General features: G+C 38.5%; 3 protein-coding genes across 4 annotated transcripts in view; 1 reads left to right on the forward strand and 2 right to left on the reverse strand.

Annotated features, from left to right (window-relative positions):
• Positions 1–16,752, forward strand: part of LOC104959779 (syntaxin-1A) — a 47,077-nt gene extending 30,325 nt beyond the window's left edge. The window contains exons 4-10 of the mRNA XM_010787675.1: positions 760–834; positions 3,443–3,516; positions 3,835–3,943; positions 10,661–10,734; positions 10,822–10,956; positions 13,154–13,264; positions 15,504–16,752. Of these exons, the coding sequence (XP_010785977.1) occupies positions 760–834; positions 3,443–3,516; positions 3,835–3,943; positions 10,661–10,734; positions 10,822–10,956; positions 13,154–13,264; positions 15,504–15,581 (656 nt within the window). The 3' untranslated portion in view covers positions 15,582–16,752. The remainder of the gene's footprint in view (positions 1–759; positions 835–3,442; positions 3,517–3,834; positions 3,944–10,660; positions 10,735–10,821; positions 10,957–13,153; positions 13,265–15,503) is intronic.
• Positions 16,753–18,850: 2,098 nt separating this feature from the next.
• Positions 18,851–20,380, reverse strand: LOC104959780 (caspase-1-A). Of its 2 annotated transcripts, none has more exons than XR_799918.1 (3): positions 20,104–20,312; positions 19,185–19,511; positions 18,851–19,012 (listed from the first exon to the last, which is right to left on the reverse strand). XR_799918.1 is itself a non-coding variant. In XM_010787677.1 (3 exons), exons 1-3 carry the CDS (start codon positions 20,108–20,110, stop codon positions 18,996–18,998), a joined length of 306 nt encoding a protein of 101 aa, XP_010785979.1. In that variant the 5' UTR covers positions 20,111–20,380; the 3' UTR covers positions 18,851–18,995. The 2 variants fall into 2 exon arrangements, 1 of the variants encoding a protein (XP_010785979.1); XM_010787677.1 differs by having other exon boundaries at positions 19,230–19,511; positions 20,104–20,380.
• A 553-nt stretch (positions 20,381–20,933) lies between these two features.
• Positions 20,934–22,902, reverse strand: LOC104959782 (caspase-1-like; the record flags this gene model as incomplete). Its single annotated transcript, XM_010787679.1, is given in 7 exon segments — positions 20,934–21,607; positions 21,722–21,831; positions 21,910–21,993; positions 21,996–22,092; positions 22,148–22,333; positions 22,598–22,692; positions 22,816–22,902. Coding segments are annotated over 7 exon segments (764 nt in total), but the record flags the coding sequence as incomplete, so codon positions are not given.
• Between the last annotated feature and the right edge of the window lie 117 nt (positions 22,903–23,019).

Here is a 23,019-nt window from a genome sequence, read left to right on the forward strand (position 1 = left end):
ACAATCACTGACCAAAAAAAGAGAAGCCCCAAATAGAGCTGCTGCTGCGACGTGCCTCTGCGTTTATATTTGAGGTTTTTACTTATTATGAAATCGTTTTTTGACATATTCTGGCCACACTAGTAATGCTTAAGAAGCACAACATTGAAACTCAAACGTTATAAATCATGCAACACAGCTAATAGAGAAAAACAGCAAATGTCAGAAGCTGGAAGCAGCACATTATGATACATTTAGTTGTTAGCATTTGAACCCCCTGGAAAAGAACAGTTTCCATTTAGAAAACTTTCAATACTGTGTGTCTTGTTCAAGGAGAATGGTAATCATTGAAATCTGCACAACTTTGTCTCCTGCTGTAACAATGCCTGAATCCTGTTGTTGCCGAGGTGGTGCTGCAGTCCGTCGTGATTTAAGTAATTCCTCTACTTACTAAAATAGCAAATCTTACTTGTCAGCACCCACATGTACCCATCAACCCACATGAGTTGTATTATGTCTCCAGGGTGTGGGCCTAGATGGAAAGAGGACAGGGGACTATGGAAGTGAAGGATGCTGGTATTCTAAATAAAAAGCACAAAGGAGTACAAGACATGCAGAGATATACTGAAGCTGTTGTTTTGCTGTTAGTCTCTGTTCAGAGTGACATTTAGAGTTATTTCTTGTGGCAGTATTGATTCTGCCTCTGTGAAAATGGCTGGTTTGTGTGAGTTAGTTAAATCCACAAATCTCTCCTCTCTCTGTTCTGTCCTCTTTCCCCAGAAACCAAGGCGGAGCTGGAGGATCTCATGGCAGACATCAAGAAGTTGGCCAACAAAGTACGCTCCAAATTAAAGAGTGAGTATATATAATTATTCTGTTTTCAATTGCTGAAGCTAACGTAAAATAGTATGTTCAGTAGTTAATGAGTTGCAGCTGGACTTCTCAGCGTGAGCCAGCTCCATACAGAATTTGTTACACATGTTTACTTCAAAATACTCCCCAATAACTCTTCCCAAGTTAATTTTAGACCAGGAGCTTTGACGTTTGGCAAAATAGATTAAGTATCTCTTCTTCAATTTTCACCCAGAGGTGGTATATCACTTTTTAGAGTTATCTAATATCTAAGGTATGTAAGGGGGTCTCCCGCTATATTTTGCAGAGTAAAACTTAGTACATACAGAGATGCTTTGTGAGATATAAATGATTTTACAATACATAGATATAGGGAGGTTCCTACCACCAAAGTTGAAAACTAATCGACAGAAACTTAATCCACTATTTCCTTCATGAGTGTTTCATAATGAAATCACAAGGGGTAACAATAGAGAGACAGGGAACTGTAGCTTCTGACAGCTAGCATACAACCTCAGTCAAACTCAGTGAAGAGTCTGACTTGCTTCAGAGGTGGTGGATGTGGTTCATATGCATGGACACACTTTTGTTCACACTGGTGTGCAAACGTAACACACTAATGTTACGATACTATGTGCAGGCCTAATGGATGAAGCTGGTCTGAGATCTTACTCCTTGACATACTTATAGTGTTCAGTGTTGTGTGTATGTGCCTACAATTCTGACGCATGTTTCTCTTTCTCCTTTTTCTTTTGGCATATACCAAGAGTTTACCATATTCAAAAGCAAAGCTTCTGTCAATCACATAACCTTTTTTTCCATTACCCAAACTCTCTCCTGTGCCTCCCTAACAGGCTCCGTTGTCAAAGAATCGAGGTCAGGGATAAAAGATCTGTATACAGTATATTTCAGGGAAGTAGAGCATAACGTGATGAGAAAGTGTTGGAAGATAATAGCCCCTTTCTTTCCTACTGCAGGACTAAAGCCATATACTGTATAAACACACTCACACAGTTTCATGTGCTCATACATGTACAGTGGTGCACACAAGTGCTATCAATCAGAGCAGGCTCTGCATCACAGGCTTCTGACGGAGCCACTCCACTCCACATCAGTTGTTGCCACAGGTTACCTTAGTGTGCATGCGTACGTGCTTGCGTAACTACATCCTGGGATAGATCCTCAAGAGGGAACCACGTCATTTACTGTACCTTTTGCCTTGAGATCACTTTCGATCTATGTCATGGATTCAGTGAGTTCATTTACATTTTGGGGTGGTTTCAGACATGTGAACATTAGCAAAAGGGACACCCTCAAATTGCTTCAGAAGTTTTTTTACTAGAAAAGAGTACAAAGCTCCTTTTTCAATTGAAAAATTTGAATTTAAAACATTTCTAAAAGTACTTGTTACTTATAAACTAACTACATTTTCAGTAGGGTTTGAATACACTTTGTAGGTGAGATGAGCCTGAGTCTATGAAGACACAGATTTAACAAGTTCAACGGGTGGCTTTAATAACTCCCACAATTGTTTTGGCAACTTTTCAATCTTACAAATATTTTAGACTACTTGACTTTGTTTTCATAGTAAAGAGAGGAGGTACTTACACAATCAAATGCAGTTTATCTAGATATGAATGTGCAACAAAAAAAAATAGTAACCCAATTATTTATGACAAAGCTCATTATTGTCCGAGAAGAAGGCTATTGCTTTATTGCTATGTTAAACTAAACAATGTGGATATTAATTGTTAGTTAACATATTTACTATATGCTCAGGCTGTTTGCAGACAGGGAGTAGGTTCACTCAGAGCTGCAGGTGTACACATCTCACAAAGGGTCTGATGATGGAAAATGTGCAGGAGCTGGTACAGCCGTCTCATCCCAGTTAAAATGATAGTAACATTGGAATGTAAACGAGCAGGCATTACATCTCTGTATGATTCACATTCAATTTATGATTGCTTCACATGGCCTCACATTGACAGTCTTTAATGTACGCTATTATGCTGGCAGTGGCTCCTCTTCAATTACGTGCTGAGGTGTGAATGTGAGGCAGCAGTAAGGAAAGTGCTGCTCAAGCAGCCATGTGTTGAATTAGAAATTGGTTAGTTTCTACAAAAGAAAATGGTATATTTTTATTTGATCTTATAATGTATCCATATATTTACATTTCTGTATCATCTTTTTTCTTAGATTCGTACTTTTATATGTGAATTTTTTCATACATTTTGTTGAGGGAGCCTGACATCCAAAAGTATTGCCAACGAGGCTAATCTGTATCTGATGTGCATATAAAAAATAACTACAAACTAGATACTAAGATATCTGAAAAACAATTAAGGATTTGTATTACTTACTGAGAGTTATTACTTATTTTAGATTAAAAATTGGTTTTTAATCTCTGTAAATCCTAAATCCTAAAACTCTAAGGACACTAAAATCATCAGTGCAGTTTGTTTCATTCAACACTTTTATTTGGTTTGGTGTAATGAACCTCTAAAGACAACTAACAAGACTGCAGTCATAATGTTTCATTTCATCTTTTTGTTCATTTTAAAAGAGAGCACTCTCGCTGATGTTGAATGCACATTTTATTGTATCTTTGCAGGTATCCAAAACTCCATTGAGCAAGAAGAAGGTCAGAACAAGTCATCAGCTGACCTGAGGATACGTAAGACGCAGGTACAGTTCAATTAAACGTACTTATTTTTGCTCGCCAACATCTGCTTAGAACTGTTTCACTTTTACCTGCAGCTCCTCCATATTCCTCTCGCCTGTTAGCATGCTCACTGACTGCTTTGAGTTTAATTAATGTTGTCACTTCAGTGGGAACACACTATATACACAAAACTGACTCAGAATAGTACTGTAGTATGTATTAGGGAGACACTGACACTGAATGTCATTGTATGTTTGCACCTGCTGCTCATCGGTTAATATACAATTCAAAGTACTTTTTAAGTCAGTGTGTGATGCTGTTGTTCCTCGCTGTGTCTCCAGCACTCCACACTGTCTCGTAAGTTTGTCGAGGTGATGTCAGAGTACAACACCACCCAGTCGGATTACAGGGAGCGCTGCAAGGGACGCATTCAGAGACAGCTGGAGATCAGTGAGTAGACGTGGGAGACTAAACCCTCCACCACCCTCATACTGACGGCACTCGTGATAACACTGTGAGAATTACAGTTACACATCTGCTTCTCTTCCCAGTTATAGTGTTAAAGTTTTCTAGTTTCTATCAAAACTCATGTGGATTTAGATATTCGTGCCAAAAGCGAGGTGTTATGCATATTTTTCTGAATTATTTTTCTACTTTCTATCGTCCCATTCTTTTAAACATGATAACTTGGAAAGGAAATGTCTTAATATAAAATACATCTTCCAATAACCTTAAGCTTACAGAGGCACTAAATAGATAATAGATCAACACCACTGGGACTTCACCAACTGGTTTTTGGCCTTAACTCAATAAGTCATATGCTAATTAGGGTAATTTCACACAAATCTCTAATAGGATAAAATTATGAATTCATGACATTTTGAACTGACATGACTATAAAATGTAAATTTACTTTTTGGTTAAGGCTTACAAGCGTGATCTACCACATGACAAACCTTCAATGAGGCAGCCACTTTAAATGGGCGGACATTTTTAATCAACTGGGGTCATTTCTGTCCAAAACAGCTGTTCATTTTCATATTTCTCTTTCAACTATTGTGTTAAGTCTGTCTACCTGATATGTCTAAAGGTATGCCAGTACTGCTATATACTATTTATACATTTGTGATTGATGTAATATGTTTCTATGACTGGAATTATAGACATGCAAACTACTGCAGCTCAAAATATTAACAACATAATTGGTCAGATGCATGTGATAAAACGTAACCAGCACAACCTTCTACTAGCGTCATAAACACTTCCCACACATTGTCTTGATAATTCTGTTGGTAAACGTTTTTTCAACAGTCTAAGTAAGCTTAAATGAATTGACACCATCTACTCTACTGGGTATTTGTGGAGTTGGAATTATAAAACCACATGTTCCCCATCGTCTTCTGCAATCTTGTTACCTAAAGTTTGTTACATTTATTATTAATGAAAAAAGAGGCTTTAACGTGGTTTGTAAAAAGGTATTTACCTCAGTTCCAGGCCTTTATTGTCCCCAAGGGGACATTTGTCTGACAGGAAAGTATAACAAAGAACACAGACCATAAAATCTCATAAATATGTAACACAAAGTGCAAATATGCTGGAAACAAATGCTTTGGAGTGTAATTTGACAGCATTACATATAACTCAGAGAGTACGCCCAACCATTATCATCCCACCCAAAAAATTGGTGTTGTTGACAGAAATGTAATTATACAGTATTTTCATTAGAATGTTTCTGTTGTAGTGTAGCAAAACAACAAATCTCACACTAAATCCACTTTCCAAAACACGTGCATCACTAACACCTACACTCATATACTGCACATGCCATGCTGCAGCTCCTCACACTTTGTGTCACACTGTATGCATAATATGAAATGACAGGTATTATCTGCAGGCCCCGAGCTCCTGGACCAGACTCTGACACGGCCCTGTGCCACGACATCGTGGCATGCTGCATCGTGCCGGCTCCTGCTGACAGTCCCTGTGATACAGTCACCTTTTACACAAAGCATGCAGAGAAAAGCACTATGACTCATTTAGTGGTAATAGCAGAGGGGAGCAGGGGCAGTTAGGATGCAGGGTGCTTGGCACAGACGTAATTTCCTCTGGCCATCTGTCAGACTTGCATCAGGTCTGTGTGTGTGAGCACTGCCCACTAAGTCAAAAGAACAGAAGTGACAACACACAGTACTGTCTGGGGTTAATCAATAAACAAACACAAACGCATCCGCATGGAATTAAAGCACACACGTCTGACTCACTTTCCTCTTGAGCTCATCCCGGTTCATTTGGTGTGTCAGCTGAAGGCGTCACAGGAGGCCTTAGCAGATACGACCTGTCGTCAGGGAAGGGATAACAACACACAGGATGGTGTGGAGACAGAGTGAGAGCACAAAGGAGAGGAAAACTTAGGAGTAATGTGGATTTGCTTTTAATGCATTTGAAGTTTAACAAGCCATCCTCCCTCCCAAATGCTGGATTTTTCTATACATAAAAATAAGAGGGTTTACAATTTTTCTTTGGAATAATTTAAGCAATAATGACATGTTAGCTTTCAATAAAACAGTGTAAGCAACCATAAATCCAAGCACTGTCTGCCTGATCTTAATACTGTGTAAAACATGTCCTTAAAACACTGCGGATGTGTGGGTGGGGCAACTTCCTTCCACTTAAGTATAATTGCATGCTAAAAGAGAGGCAAGGGCATGGGTGCCCTGACCCACGACCAAAAGCTGTAATTTATCCAGGGAAAGTCTAAAGAGTGCCACATGGGGATTCTGCTTGATTAAAGTTATGTTTTTGGTTTCAAAGGAATCACATTTATCCAGTTAAGCTTTCCTCTTCAGATAACATTGGTCCTGATTTTGACACACTACAATTCCTTTGTGTTATATGACAAGAGAAGTGTATTTCTTGTTTTGCCTACCCCTTTGACTTGTTTGTGCGTAAATCAATAGGAGTGTGTCACACACAGAGGGACACCTTGTCTCGTATGTCGGACCCAGTATCGATGTTTACTTTGCTGCTTCACTCAGAGATACAGAGATAAGAGAAACAGCGAAGCGATTCTGTCACATACAGTTAACGAGTCAAGAGAGCAGCATTTTTGCCATTATTTGCATGGAAAACTGTGCCACATTAACCCCAAGCCCAACTGCATTTATATCTACCCTCACCAAATCTTTTTCTATATTTATTTAGAATTATTTTGACAAAAATGGCTGCACTTGTTCTGGTTCTTCTGATACTGTAGTTTCCATGTACTGCGGATACTTCTGTCACATATCTTCAAGTCAAGCCCTTTATTTGCAGAATACAATGTATTATTTAACAGTTTGGATAACTTTGATCCCTTTCTTATCTCATTAATAAACAATGATTGTCATGAGTTTGATACGAAACATTTTTAAAATGGATACCAGGTGATTGTACGGTAATTATGAACCTGGAGCCAGGAGATGACAATCACCAACAGATACCAGCACATCTAAATCTCACTCATCACACTTTGCATCTTGTTATATCCACACAAACATCAAAGCATAAAACTGACATGCTGTGGTTTTATTGTCATCCAGTGGTGACTCCATGAAATAGCACAGCCTTTTAAACCACATGACGTTTTCGTACGTTTTCATACCATTCAAACAAACCGACAGGATATGAATTAGGGAATAAACTAGGACAGAACATCTGCCTTTTGGCTCTAGCTTCATGTGTAAATTACAAAGTGATAAAAGTTATATCAATCCTCTTATGTAAATCTCGACAAAAAAGTAACACAAAAACAGTATCGCATCTAATTTATAATAATTATTTTTAGTTTATTAATAACTTCAAATACCACATATTTATTTACCAGCAGGATGTTGGTCACAGGCATCACAGAGCGTCATTGACATTTGATTGTAATGTTTTATTTCCCTGTGGACACTATGCTAAGAGAGACACACTCACAATGCAGGGGATAACAACACATGTCCCCTGTATAGCAGAGAAATTGACCTATATGTGTGCAGATGAGATACGATTTCTCATTCCTTTGCTGCTGAAATTGCTGCGAACAGAAGCCTTAAAAAAAAAAACACTCGCCTCTTTCGCTCTGCATGGGTGAACATTTGTGTGGTTTGCAGAGTTCACTCTGTTCCTTTGGGGGCTCACTTCATTTGTGTTACATAACAATGGAAATTAAACAATACTGTTACTGGTAGCAACATAGTATGAGTGATTTAATTGCCCATAAATGCTACGGTTGAAGTGAGACTTCTTGGCGTCATATTCGGCTTCTCGGGGTTTGGGTCTCCATGGTAACAAATAAGAGCCTCCCTCAGAGCCTGTGTGTGTGTGTGTGTGTGTGTGTGTGTGTGTGTGTGTGTGTGTGTGTGTGTGTGTGTGTGTGTGTGTGTGTGTGTGTGTGTGTGTGTGTGTGTGTGTGTGTGTGTGTGTGTGGGAAGTGAGATAAATAGGGTAGGGTAGCACTAGAGTGCATTGGTTTGGTTCTACTTCACAATTATTCATGACTCATTGTCAATCCTCTCCATCCTTCATCCCCTAACTGTGACCCTCTTTGATGTTGTAGTTTTAGAGTTAATGATGGTGAGATTCCTTATTATCAGAGAGGCCTGGAGAAAAGGGAAATGATCATTGGTGAACGTTGTATATCACTCCTCGTTGTGTCCTTTCATTTGTAAAACTCTAAAATGTCATAGTTGAACATCTCAAGCCCGCTTCTGAAACAGCAGGACTGCTTAACCACAACTAAATTAAATTCATTGCTTTGATATGGATATGAAGTTTGGATTAGGACATGATAGACATGGCCCAGTATATAAATGCGCTCCCTGAAAAACACATGGACACATGTTCATGCACCGATCAACATTTGAGAGCAGCTTCATCAGTATTCTGTTCATGGAGGCAATCATCTGCTACGACTCCCAAACATCGTCACTCACCATCAACCTACCTGCTCTGCACTGAGGCCTTCATCACACATCAAACAACACAATACACACACTGGTTAGGTCATGAATAGAGGTTTATATTTGCCTTCAAAATCTCCTGGGTGCCACAAATGCTGGAGGTCCAGATAGAAAAGGTAGAGCAATATCTGACAGTGACAGCTGTAGCTCCATTGACTTACATTGTGGATGAAAGGGAGTGGTCTGACGATTCACCTTGATTTGGAACTTGACTGTTTGGATGTCAGCAGCTGTGACAACTCATAAATAAGCTAACTTAGCAAAGCTAGTGCTCTTGTAGTAGTTCTGGTGTCTTTTCTCTTTTTCTGTTTTACTGCTGTTTTACTTGTAAAATACTCTTTTGGCCTGTTAAAAGCTCTCAAACGATACAATCTCAAAGTAAAAAATCCAAGTAACATTTTAAGTACAGAAATGCTTTCTCTAAACAGGAGAAAGTTCAACACAGTTTTAAGCTCATTTTGACCTCTGAGCTCTTTTAGTTCATGTGTTTGGTTGAACTGCTGAGATTTTATGATGAAAGCTTCCTTCCTATTTTATATCAAACTCCTTCTCCTTGAAATGCAGTTACTCGCAGATGACTTTAAGTCCTTCTTTTGTCTATTACACCTCAGCTCGTCCTGTAAACCAGGTAAAGGCTTGTGAGGGATGCAGGGTGTCTGCACAGGGAGGAGATAGCCCTGTTCTGTTTATTCTGTTTCTCGCCAAACAGAGGATTTAATGTGCAGCTGAAAGATTGGCGATGATGCTGACGGTGTCTGACTCTGACTTACAGTATCAGTGGGGCAGAAATCAAGCACACGAGAAGCAGCTGTGACGGCAAAGTCAGCGCTCGTAAATGTAGCAAAGAGGTGTCAGGGACTTGTTTATGAAGTGGGTCAACTCTCATTGGGGAAATAAAGATGGAAGAGGAGCAAACTCAACAGCAGGAAGATGTGCTGATACATGCTGGGTCGCAGGTGGAGGGATTGAAAGATTGTTTGGTAATTAAGGCAAATTGAAGGTAGTGAAACAGTAGAGGATGTCACTAACTTTGTTTACTCTTAATTAGCTACACACCTGTATGCACACTTTTGCATCAATTGGAGGGGAGAAAATGTCAAAAGATTATCTTCAAGCATGAGATTCAGTTAACCGCTACAAGCTGTTCGGATACAAACATGATGTTTCTGACTCAGTATTTTCATTCTGACATTCTTTTGAAGACCCTAATATGCTCTGACAACAGAAAATTACTCAAGCTTGAACAGTAGGTTTTATAAGCTGGAGAGACAGAGATATATTCACAACAGAATACTTAGCTTGCATAGTATTCATTTATTTTGTTCCTAACAGTATTTGTGGTTAATGACACTTATTGTATGTCATGCACAGGGTGAAAGAGGGTATATAGAACAAAAGATTAAATGCAGTATTTAATCGTGAGAAGTTTTGGCTGTATTCCTTGACACCGTATAAGCAAATCCATCCAATTCCACTAATTGGTCTATAGATGAAGAAAAAATAGTAATGAGAGCCCCAGTAGAATTCTAGGTCTGTCATTTTAAAGCCTTGATTGCCCTCATACTGTAATTCTACAAGGAGACCATTTCAGGCTGGAGTTCACTCAGCTGTTCGGCTGTTAGTGTTTAGACAGAGCCGTGTGGATATGACTGAAGATGTGTTGAAGTGTGCATGTGGAGGCTAGTGGTTGTGGGCTTTAACTGAAGCTTGTGGTTGAATAAAAGTCTCAAAACATTTAAGATGCTTGGTTGAATACTGACAAACCTAATACGGATGCACGATGATAGACTAAATAATGGCACTCTGGATTTTTATACCACTTCTACCACTGTTCAGAGAGATGCATAAATAAAGAGTTTAAAATGCAGTATGATTAATACCAGAGAGACAGATGGATAGAGAGAAAATGGGCATGTGGAAAGGAGAGCCACACAGCCTAGTTTTAATTAATCATCAAACAGACGGCTGGGGGGGATGGGATTGCTATTATCATACAAAGATTTGTTATTTTCTAATGTGGTCTTCGTCAACTGGTTTGGAGAACCTTTAATCGGATGGTATTGCTCCTACACTTCTTAAATCCTGAGCTTAAACAGATTTGAATATCCTCACATGGTAAAGCTCTTAACACCTACAGACATGATTGCTATTATGGATGTTTATGGATGTGTGTTCACCGTTTTAGCTGGGAGAAACACAACAAACGAGGAGCTGGAGAGCATGTTGGAGAGTGACAACCCGGCTATCTTCACCTCCGGGGTAAGCATGCAATAATGCCAACAAAGCAAATGTTTTAATCTACTTCTATTCCTCTCATAACTCTTTCCATCTGTTGATCCCTTTTAGATCGTTATGGACAATATCACAGAGCAAGCTATGAATGAGATTGAGACACGGCACACTGAGATCATCAAGCTGGAAAACAGCATCAGAGAGCTTCACGACATGTTCATGGACATGGCCATGCTGGTGGAGAGCCAGGTGAAAACATATTCTCTCTACCTACAGCTCTGTGGTTTGTGGCCCAGCCAAATGCATGTCAACACAAACCTGCAAACACATTCATAAATTGGCGATACATTATCCAACATGGACGCACTGACGACATAAATAAGACTTACAAATCCAGTTTGTATATTTAGAGTTTCTCCCTGTCAGTGGTTTAAAAAAGTGCCTTGGCTAATGCAAAAGTTCGGAAGCAGACTGTGTTCACAGTGGTGAAATCATTAACCAGCCATCCTGCTGCAGCAGCTGCTGCTTCTCCCCGTCGTGAAAATAACTCTTCTTCAGACAGACGCAACTGGCAGACAATTTACATACAAGTTGTAGAGGGTATTTCAGTCAGGAGAGACATGTGAATAAACAAAAGATAAAACATCATTACAACAGATGATATGTGATGATAAATCATGATGAAAAGTCTTCAACGCTTAAATTCTGCAGAAAGGTTTGTAATGGAGGGGCGTCTGCCATGAGCAGCAGCAAGATACTGATAATCACCCGATGATGATACGGCAGAGTCTGGGTGGCTGTGACTTAAGAATCTCTGAAAACTGGGCTGAGAAGGAGAGGTTGAAGTGTAACGGCACTAAAAGCAGAGACATAATCTTATTTAATAGAAGACAGCAGAATGATAATAGGCCATCCATGGAGGTGTGTTGCTGTGCTACTGGATAGATGTGACCAGCTGATGAGATCAGCTGATAACATGATTGACAGCCTTGGTTAATCATCACAGTAGGAAATTATGAGTGAGCATGATGAGAGTAGTGAAAGGCAGGATATTTAATAACCTTGATTTTAAATAACCTGCAGGCCTAAGCATACCAAATATTATTCTTCCTCACTGAACCTATACTATTTTCATTAGAGTTAAAGCAGTGGGTTCATCAGTGCTGAGTGTGTGTCCAGAACAGATGTTGGTGCACAAATAATGAATGCCCTTAAAATGAGCTGATAGGAATTTAGTCATTTGGGGATTTATGCCATGAGTCCATTTTTAATTCTAATTCTAATGCTGCATTCAAGAACTGGGGGAAATATGATGTTGGGGTCTTTCAAATTGGCCACTAATTAGCCTTGCTTTAACTTGCTGTTTTATAAGAGACTTAAATCATAAACAAACTGTAATTTTTGCAGGGTTTTGTAAATTGAAAACACATAATTCTCCTGGGGAAGATATATGATTATGTTAGAGAACAGAGGCTCTATATACATTGTACGATGGAACTTGCATCATGCAGTGAGCAGTGCACATCATTGCACGAGTAATATGAAGTTCTCATATAGCTTCTTCATAGACACACATATATATTTTTTTACGAGTTGCCTTTACTCTTCAGTGAAGTGTCTTGCTTCATGTAAATCTGTATGTCTTGCCTGTATATGTGACTGTGTGATTGTCTTAGCTGAACCCCCACAGAGATTCACTGTTTCCCTCAGAAGAAATACTCATTCTGAATTATGCAAAAGACTCTGAGCCCATGCATAAAAGATAATATGCTAAATGACAAATATGAAAGAAAATGGTTGCATTTAAGTGATTTGAATTATAGCACAATGCAATAGCAGACTTCCCCTCATAATTGAAGTCTTGGAGTGATAATTGTGTGTGTGTGTGTGTGTGTGTGTGTGTGTGTGTGTGTGTGTGTGTGTGTGTGTGTGTGTGTGTGTGTGTGTGTGTGTGTGTGTGTGTGTGACAGCAGTTTTTCCCATTCTCACACATATTGGCATCAATGTAATTCAAATATGTCAATGTAATGTAATTCTTATGTGGTTGAAGGTGGTATCAATGTGAGCTCTCACCAACACTACAATGACTGCGTCTCTTTTTTATTGTTCAGGGTGAACTGGTGAACAACATCGAGCGAAGTGTGCTGGGCGCTCAAGAATATGTGCAGCAGGCAAAGGACAATATCCCAAAATGCAAAAAGTTCAAAAAGACAGGCAAACGGGTGAGATTGAAAATGCATATTCAACGAACTGACAAATTATTTCCTTTCTCCCTTTCTGCTTCCCCTTCTCTCTACTTCTCATTCTCACCCATTATTCCTCCCTCCCTCCCCTCCTCTCCATCTGTATCCATTCCTCTTTCTACTCCTGCCTCCACATCTGGCTCCCTCTTTCTTCTTCCTGTCTGCATGTCTTCCACACCTCCTCTTTAACTAACCTCTCCTAGGGGGAAATGATAGACCGCATAGAGTACAATGTGGAGCACTCAGTAGACTATGTGGAGAGGGCAGTATCAGACACTAAGAAGGCGGTTAAATACCAGAGTAAAGCCCGGAGGGTGAGTCTCATATACCACGAAAAAATGCATGTGCACAGACTTGCTATCACATGAATAAATCACTTATGATCGTTGCATGTATTGTTGGCAGTGTGTAACTGTGGACAGAGTGTGTGCATGTGCCATGGTGAGCATTTGTGTCGTGAGTGTAATCTACATTTTCTACAGCAGTGATTTCAAACCAGGGGTATGTGTTCCTCAGGGGATCTAGCTGCAGTTTCCAAGGTGTAACCAATATTTAAAAACAAAATAACACAACTGAAAAACCACTTGCTGCTGAGAGTTCGTGAAATCTGATAAGTAAGCAGTAGGATGGCCTAAATAAATAACTTAAAGAAGGGATGCAGTTTTTGAATGTCCAACATGAACCTCCTTGTCAGATTTTGCTCTTAATAAAAACTACCAAAAACATAATATTGTTTTTTTTCACTTTGGTTTTGCAAGGATTTCACATTTATTTAGTTTGCTTAAGAGGTGCCGATAAGTGGATATTGTGAAGCTTGGACAGAGGCAGGGGAGCTGTTGATTGATGTAGATGAAGGGATATTGAGCTCCTTTCAATGTGCTGTAGGGACAGCAGACAAAAATGACTTTGAACGACTGGGCCACTTTTCATAAAAAGGGTTATTTACTGCTAACTTCATTTTAACAACCTGCACGACAGTGGAACAACTCTGCCACCTCCTGGTTTATATATACAACAGCACTCAAAAGTAGAGGAATGTCATACATCGCATGAACCTTATTTATAAAAGGGTCATCTACATGATTTTATCCCCACTCATAATTAAAGACTAGTATTTTTCTTTATTTCCCTACTTTTGATATTACTCTCAGTTTCTCAATCGTTCTCTTTCTTTATCCAAAGAATATGTATCTGACACAATGCGCTCCTTTCCCCCCATCCAGAAGGTGATGCTGATAGCGGGTTGTATTGCAGCAGGTGTGATCGTCCTCATTATTTGCCTCGCAGCTGGACTCAGTTAGGACCCCTAGGAATCCCTACAGAGCAGACAGAGACAGTTGATGCCTCCCTCTCAGTGTGAAATGTAGAAAGTGAGCTCTGTCTTGCGCAGTCAGTTACTGCTAACTGCTAAAGACAGTTGAATAGTATGTAATCAAAGTTTTTATATATATATATATATATATATATTACTTTTTCAAATACCTTGAGGAACTTTCTTGTGCTTTGTGTCTGCTTGTGTCATGATTCACGTACTTTTGTCATGTGCATGTTCTGCATACTGTATTACATGTTTTTTTTATACATACACAACTCTGCAGAGGTTTGATTTTATTAATTGATCATTTAAAAAAATGGTCTTGAAATAAAAGCTAAATATTTTTGTAAGTGATAAAATGTTTCCCTTTATAAAGTAATAAGGAAATATTTATACTGTTTGGGAAATACATTCATTTAGGTGAGAGGATTGGTTAAGATGATGTGTAACAACAAGTTGCATAACGTTTTCTTAGCATAGAGCAGTGAATTCTGATGTTATTCACTTATTTCACGTTTTTGGGAAAGTTTGAAACATATAAAATATTTATGGTTTACTTTTTTAAAGTTGTTTGCAGTACCACGAGTACCCATCGCACAGATTGGCAACTCGGCTGATTGGCATAAAAGTATTTCTTTTGACATTTCTTTTTTGATTTCAAATTAACTGAACTTTATCAATGAGCTTAAAGACGTGCTCATATGTGTGTGTTTTTTTACCTTTGGACATAGCCACACACTTTTCCCCTTTATTATTTAAATGAAGCTAAGCTGACCGGATGCTGGCTTCAGCTACTCGTTTACTCGTGTATCAATCCTCTCATATAACTTTTTTTCATACTCAAAGAAAAAATTGACAATCTTGGTAAAAATCGAGCCTGTGTATAAGACTGCTGTAAGCCTTTTTCTTGATGTAGTTCCACACATATACTGTAATACAAATAGTGGCTTTAAATATGAAAAAGATTCACATTTGTGGATTGTGTAAATATACATGTTAAATTATTTATGTTTTTTAAAGTAGATGATGTGGAAATGCTTCTTAACCACAGTCACATTCCAAAACATCCTCAGATACATTAAAAGTATTTATCCAAATCTGAATTTTGTCTTAATTTATAAAACATCTTGTAACATGTGTTAAAATAAAATACAAATCATATATCTAACATGTTTTCCTTTGCTCCCCATTTTGCTGCCATGGATAACTGTTTTTCTGTTCTTGTTTACACTTTACAGAAGAAAATTATGATTATTATATGCTGTGTGATTTTGGGAGTTGTCATTGCCTCTATTGTTGGGGGAACGCTGGCTTAAACCTCAACCACAGTCACACAAAGACACACAACCGCACACACAACAGAGCAAAAACACAACCAATACACATTTTCTGTTTCATGTTTTCATAAATGCAAAGTTAAAACATGTTTAGCGCAAGGTGCTTTACATACCGACACATTCTGCGCACGGCGTACAGGGCCAGATGTGTTTTCGCATGAGTTGCTACTTTGTAAATGTGTGATGCTGCTAACGGTTTATCTGAGTGTTGAATGTTGTCAACAATATAATGATGTTTCCAAAAGTGAATTCTTGAATAAAAAGTTACTTAGCGACTTGTAACACTATACTAATACATTCCAACTTCCAAATATGAGAGTTATTCAATTGTAAAGTATATTTTGTGTTGTACAGGCAAAAAGATGGGCCCCTAATCTGCAGTGTTTTCAGAGCCACGTTATCTATAGATACATATTTATTTTTATTTTCCTCTCTGTCTCTGATGTCCTCTACCTCCCTTCAAAAGCTCTGCATGGTTTGGTTCACCGTAAAGTAGTGTTTATTTTCTATTGCAAAGGGGACGACGTGTTGGATATTTTGCTTGTAGAATTGTCACACTGCCAAGTGTCTTTTGTCGTTTATGAAAGTAATGTTAACTTCACTCATCTGGCCTAACCAGTTGTGTTACGACATGCTCTATATTTGTGTGTGAGTGTGTGCATTGAAAAGAGGATATGTTCATTTGTAGTTTCATGTTTGAAAGTACTGAGTGTGAGTCGTGGGATGAGAACATGAGCGTTTGATATTAACCACCTGTGTCTTTGTTTTGTATAAAGTGTAAACAGACTCTCTAACACTGCCAGTATGTTCAAATAAACTGTTCAAAGTCTAGTCTGATATGGATTGGTAATTATGTTCTGTAAGTGGCAAACCCTTGTTGTTTTATGTATTTTTATAAACCACAAGCTTTAAACAGAACATATCCTTCTGTCAAGCTACTTTATTTTTATGAGTGAACATGGTGCGTCAGTGAAAGCATGAACTTAAAGTAGCCCTGTCAAAGACTCTCATGACAAGCACAGACTGTACCCATGTGACCATGTTGCCTACTCAACGTGTTGCCTTTGTGTGGTATTGTAATGACATCGTTTTGTTTGTTTAATATGAGTTTCTTTTTTATTTTCAAGTAAAGTTTGTCTGAAAAATCCCATACAGAGTTTGTGCATTGATTTTACAAAGACATGATGTTTAGGTGTTTAAAATGGAAATTATTGTATTTCTAAAAACGGTTTCATAACTGTGGCATTTCTGATAAGTCTTAAGTCGCGGTTTCAGATTTATGAAGAAATGTTAGTTTACATGTTAGCTGTTGTGTTTATCTGGGTGTAAACTGTAATGTGTGGACGTTTGGTGGGCCTGTAAGTATAGATTAAATAATCATCATGATCAGAGTAAATGTTGTCACATGTTATTCATCTGGTTTCTCATTTTAGCCAAACCCAAACACAGCCTGCAGGTTTTATAATTCTGAGGTTTGTTATATACTGGATGTTGTCTTTACGGAGGGAGGCTCTTGTGGTGTCTGTTTAAAGTGATGGTGTGAAACCATCTGTGGTATGTGTTGATGTTAAATAGCCAGGTCCATCTACAACTGGTGAGGAAACATTAATTGATGCTATAACGTGTGGCCAAAAAAAACATTTCATTTCTCTCCCTTCCATGAACCTGTTCAGTTTATCTAATTCTAATATATATGTGTATATACTGTAGGTCAGAGTGGTAAACAAAACAAAACTTAGCATTACTACCTTATAGTGAAGGATTAATACATTTTCTGCTTATGATTTGTTTTTTTCGTAGCCAGAATATTGATGAAGTATTGAGTATCTGCTCCCACACGGTTAATGTAATTTAAAAATATATATGTTTTAAGAAAAGTTAGTTTTGAAAGTGGAAATACTTTGGAGTCCATCCATCCATCCATCTTCTCCCGCTTATCCGTGGTCGGGTAGCGGAGGTAGCAGTTCCAGCAGAGAGCCCCAAACTTTCTTTTCCCTGGCCACATCAACCAGCTCTGACTGGGGGATCCCAAGGCGCTCCCAGGCCAGCGAAGAGATATAATCCCTCCACCTGGTCCGAGGTCTACCCCTTGGTCTCTTCCCAGCTGGACGTGCCTGGAACACCTCCCTAGGGAGGCGCCCAGGTGGCATCCTAACTAGGTGCCCGAACCACCTCAACTGGCTCCTTTCGACGCGAAGGAGGAGCGGTTCAACTCCGAGTCCCTCCCGGATGACCGAACTTCTCACCTTATCCCTAAGGGAGACACCAGCCACCCTGCGGTGAAAACCCATCTCGGCCGCTTGTACCCGCTTTGGAGTTTTCAAGCAAAATGACACTATATACAAAACCAATAATTCATAAATCAAATGATTACATACTGTGGTGCATCAACACTGCAAGCATATTATTAGCTACCGTTATTATCCCATCATTATCACTGTGCTTTATGATGAACGTTTTTAGTGAAAACATAAAATTCTACTTTGTTTTATATGTAGACCTGAGACATCAGCTAAGGGCAGTTGAAAGTCTTTCAATTAGTGTACAGTTGTATTAATGTATAAAATAATGTAAATACATTTTTTGTTTTTACATAATGTTTAACATCAGTTATTATTTGTTTGCTTTTACTGTGAGGAAAGTGTTAATGGACAGTAAAATGTCAAAAGGACATAGTTGCCCAACAAAAATGGGAAGTAAATCCTTACAATAAGAGAAATAAATTGATACTAGGCATCTTTGAGCAACTGATAAAAGAGCTTGATAAATAAAATGTATTATTATTCTAATTATTATTGTATTGTATGCGTGTTCAAGATGACTGAAAAACACTGAGTTCATGAGCTGGGTTAACAAGGTTAGGGTCTTCAAAAAATTTGAGAAATGTATATATTTCTGAATTCAAAAGATGGGGTATTTCCTGTCGGTCAATTCTGTTACATCAAGATGGCTTGTTTTTACTAAGAAGGTTGAATATAGGCTGAAAATGCACATTTCACTTTATTTACATTAATTGGGTTTAGATGGAATAAAGACACGATTAATCTGAACTTTATGTTATTATTTGACCATGTTAAATGCTTTTGGCTACATGTTCATGTAGCTAAAAGCCCAGGAATGACTTTGTTTAGGTTTATTCACATTGTGTGACCCACAACAGTAGACATTCCCAACCTGTTTGTAAAAGAAAACTATTTAAAAACAACATGAGTGCTGAATGTTGGTGTCCTACTCAAGTAAGGACACAATTTAGAGATAGTAAAGTTTATTTGTATTTTAAAACACGGAAAAAATTAATACACACCATAAAAAGTAAAAAAGAAGTAGAAGCGCCTTGTCAGAGTGACCCTGTCTTTGGTCAGCATTTGTCTTTTGTTGTTCACGGTAAAGTCCTCAAAGCGTTGCATTACCTGTAGGTTTCAAACAAACGTATGCAATTAACAAAACAAATCAGAGCATCAGTATTGCTTGTTAGGTGATGTTTATTGAGTATGTAAGTCGCTTTGGATAAAAGCGTCTAACAAGTGACATGTAATGTAATAATGTAATGTTTGCCTCACAAAGGCTGTACTTTCCACTTACTTTTCTGAAAAGTTCTTCAATGTCAGCTGAACTGTGTCTGCTCACCTGGCTGAGCAGGTTTCCCAGAGGAAAGACCGAGTGAATCATAAAGTGTTTGATCTCTGCTTTGAAGGAGAGCGATCATCTTCCTGCTGGCATCATCTCCCTTTTTCCTAACTGTGTCAATGAGAACACGTGCTTTGTCTTTCGTGCTAGGATTCTCCTCAAGAATTGAGTCCTTCTGGCCATCATTCAAGACACCAACCTCTAAAAGGCCGTCCAGGAGCTCCTTGATCAGTTCTTTGTTCGCGCTGTCCACAAACTTAACCCTAATCCTGTTCAGCTCATCTAGAAGAGGCAAAAATATATAAGTACATGTATGTCTGTACTAGTGTAGGTCAAAGTCATTGTGCAGTACGGGTTACTTTTTAAATGGGTTACATTGTTAACCCCTGGTTGTGCAGCCTGATGGCTACAGGCCACTAACATTGAATAAGCATACAATAGCATATTATCACTGATATAAATGTGGTAAAGTCATTACCACAAAGTTATATGTTATACAAAAAGCTGATTGATCGAAATTAGTTATACATAAAAAGGCTAAATGGTATTGTTTTATTTTCATTGTATGTTTTATGGACAAACAACGGCAGAAAATAGGACGGATATGAGCGCAAGCAAAGTGAAACTAACATGCATATACTTGCCAGCACACGGTACGGTACAAAAATGCAGAATTACTCAAACTTTACTTTGACAGAATTTGTAGATCAATTTAAATGTATGAAATCACATTCCTCACCTCTACCCTCCTCATTGCCCTCAATACCACTTACAGTAAAAACAGATCGGGTACATTACACTTGCGATCGCCTCCATATTTCCGGCAAATGCACAAAAGTTACTTTTAAAGTTAATTTAGACCGTGAACTCTTACCTGCCATTTCTCAAAATTGTCGTAACACACAGTTGTTTCAATCGAAGAAGGCAAGTTACACGTTACGCGCTCCACAGTTTCCACAGCCTGTGTACAGGGAGGTGCGTAAACTGGTGGAGAAGAGACGTTTCCCTACTTTGCATGATCAGTTCTGCACAGGACTGAGTTTTATTACTGCTGCAGTTTTACAATATGTGGCTCAACCCACAACTGCGATCCAGTCGTCATTGGATAGTTGTAGACGTAATACAGTTTAAAAATGTTCAGTTTGCTCTACATGAACATCTAAGTCAACGTGTGGAGTGAAGAATTTAATGTTGTGTGGCATTTAAAACGTGTTGAATATCCCTGCCAGAAAGGGTGTGTCCTACTGAAGTTTTTTTAAATGCTATAGGTTGAAATCTGCAAGATAGTTTTATGTTTTATGAACAATCAGCTGAGTGCAAGCACTGGGCGTGGTTCAAGGGTCATCAAAAATGTTGAGAGATGTATATATTTCTGAATTCAAAAGATGGGGTATTTCCTATGGGTCAATTCTGTTACATCAAGATGGCTTTTTTTTTTACTAAGAAGGTTAACTGGGAAATATAGGCTGAAAATTCACATTTCACTTTATTTACATTAATGGGGTTTAGTTTGAATAAAGACATGACTAAGTCTGAACTTTATGTTGTTATTTGACCATGTTAAATGCTTTTGGCTACATGTTCATGTAGCTAAAAGCCCAGGGATTTACTTTGTTTAGGTTTATTCACATTGTGTGACCCACAACCGCAGACATTCCCAACCTGTTTGTTAAAGAAAACCATGTTTGTGCTGAATGTTGATGTCCTACTCAAGTAAGGACACAATTTAGAGATAGTAAAGTTTATTTGTATTTTAAAACATGGACAAAATTAATACAAACCATAAAAAGTAAATACCCATTCCATATGAATATTGCACCTATGTTCCAAAAAGTGAGATTAATTATGCACCTTAAGTCCCTAAAATAGTCCCTGCATGGTCAATAAATGCCACCACTTGTGTCCATTTCATTAAAAGGCTTTCACACAACCAATTATATAAAAGTATAAATGATGATATTGATAAATGATAAGATTTCATCAAATATTAACAATTACACGAAAGGCCCCTGGACACAGACATGTAAAAGGCCCGCCACCCCTACTTTAAAAGAGCCAAACACCAACAGTAAAAGAAAGTCAGTTTACATCTCTTCATTTGCCATGCGTCTCTCAGCAGTCTTTTTTGCTCTGCCCCTTTAACCTTTTGGCCTGTACTTGTTAGGCCCATTCAGTAATTCATCCATAAGAATGTTTCCATTTCATCTTATTAACTATTGCATGCATATAATGTGGCTACCAGGCACAACAGGGAAACGACAGTAAATCCGGCCTCAGATGCCTGGAAAGAAGTAGAAGCGCCTTGTCAAAGTGACTCTGTCTTTGGTCGGCATCTGTCTTTTGTTGTTCACGGAAAAGTCCTCGAAACGTTGCATGACCTGTATGTTTCAAACAAACAGTGTATGAAATTAACAAAACAAATAAACCCAGAGCATCAGTATTACTGCTTGTTAGGTGGTGTTTGCCTCACAAAGACTATACTTTCCACTTACTTTTCTGAAAAGTTCTTCAATGTCATCCACGTGTGCAGAGGTGTTCAATACCTTCACAAAATACTGGATGAGAAGAGACCCACGATCTTTTTGTCGGTATGAGACAGTATCTGTAGAATAACATTAAGCTTTAATAATAATAATAATAATAATCACTGTTACATCTGAAAACATTTTAATTAACTGACCAGGAGTGCAGGACAGAAGAGCAAGGAAATCTTTTTCTAATAGCTGACTAATGATCGGGGAGCCTCCTCTGCAGGCCTGGATGGGATGATCTTGGGTTTGTCCAGCAGCGCGGGACATCTCTCCGGACCCAAGTGATGGTAAATGTTGTTGTGCAACTCATCATGCTCTTTCAATTTCTTAGTTTGGAGAACTCAATCACAGCAGCATCAATTTCCTGGGAAACACAAAGACTAGCACAGTCTGTTGCATTTCCCGTGAGTCAGTGAGTTTCACCACTTCGTATCCCAATGCAACGAGCAGTGTGTCCATGTTCTCCTCGTCCCTATCAGCTCCCTTTCGGTTTAAACTGGTATCATTAAACGTTATGTTGGTGATTAACAGGGCCAAACGATGCCTAATGGAATTTTCGGCCGCAGGGTAAGTCTGAAAAACAAATTTAAAAGGAAAGAATTAAGACGAAAATGTACTATACTGTATATCTGATGATATATCAATTGTAGAATTGAACAAGACATCAATTAAAATGACAAATCTACATCTTTCCTTCTGTCCAGAGTCTGAACAAAAACATTTCTGCTCACAACGATGTACATTAATGTCAAAGTATACTATTAGTTTGAATCTAAATAGGGTGAAGATGTCTCTACAGCTGAACTGTGTCTGCTCACCTGGCTGAGCAGGTCCTACTGGCAGAACGTGTTCTCCAAGCTTCTGGCCATCATTCAAGACACGATCTTTGTTTGCGCTATCCACAAACTTAACCCTAATCCTGTTCAGCTCATCTAGAAGAGGCAAAAAAGTTACATTGTTAACCTGTTGTGCAGCCTGATGGCTACAGGCCACTAACATTGATAAACATCCATAGATGTCGTAACAACTTCTTCCGTTGATTACATATCGCACACCATCCTCCTCAAATTCTTCATGGCCAGTATTATGTGAGGCATCGTCACAGGACAAACCGTCTTTAACCAGCACTGATCCTCCCTTTTCTGAAACACATGTGGAATACTGTTAATACACTGCATGAGAGCACCACTCACTCAATCTTTTTCATTGTGTTGTCACAAATATGAATTCCCTACATGTAATTAGCTCAATTACTAACT

This window comes from Notothenia coriiceps, unplaced genomic scaffold, assembly GCF_000735185.1.
Source record: "Notothenia coriiceps isolate Sejong01 unplaced genomic scaffold, NC01 NC01_scaffold00031048, whole genome shotgun sequence".
In the NCBI taxonomy this organism is placed as follows: Eukaryota; Metazoa; Chordata; class Actinopteri; order Perciformes; family Nototheniidae; genus Notothenia; species Notothenia coriiceps.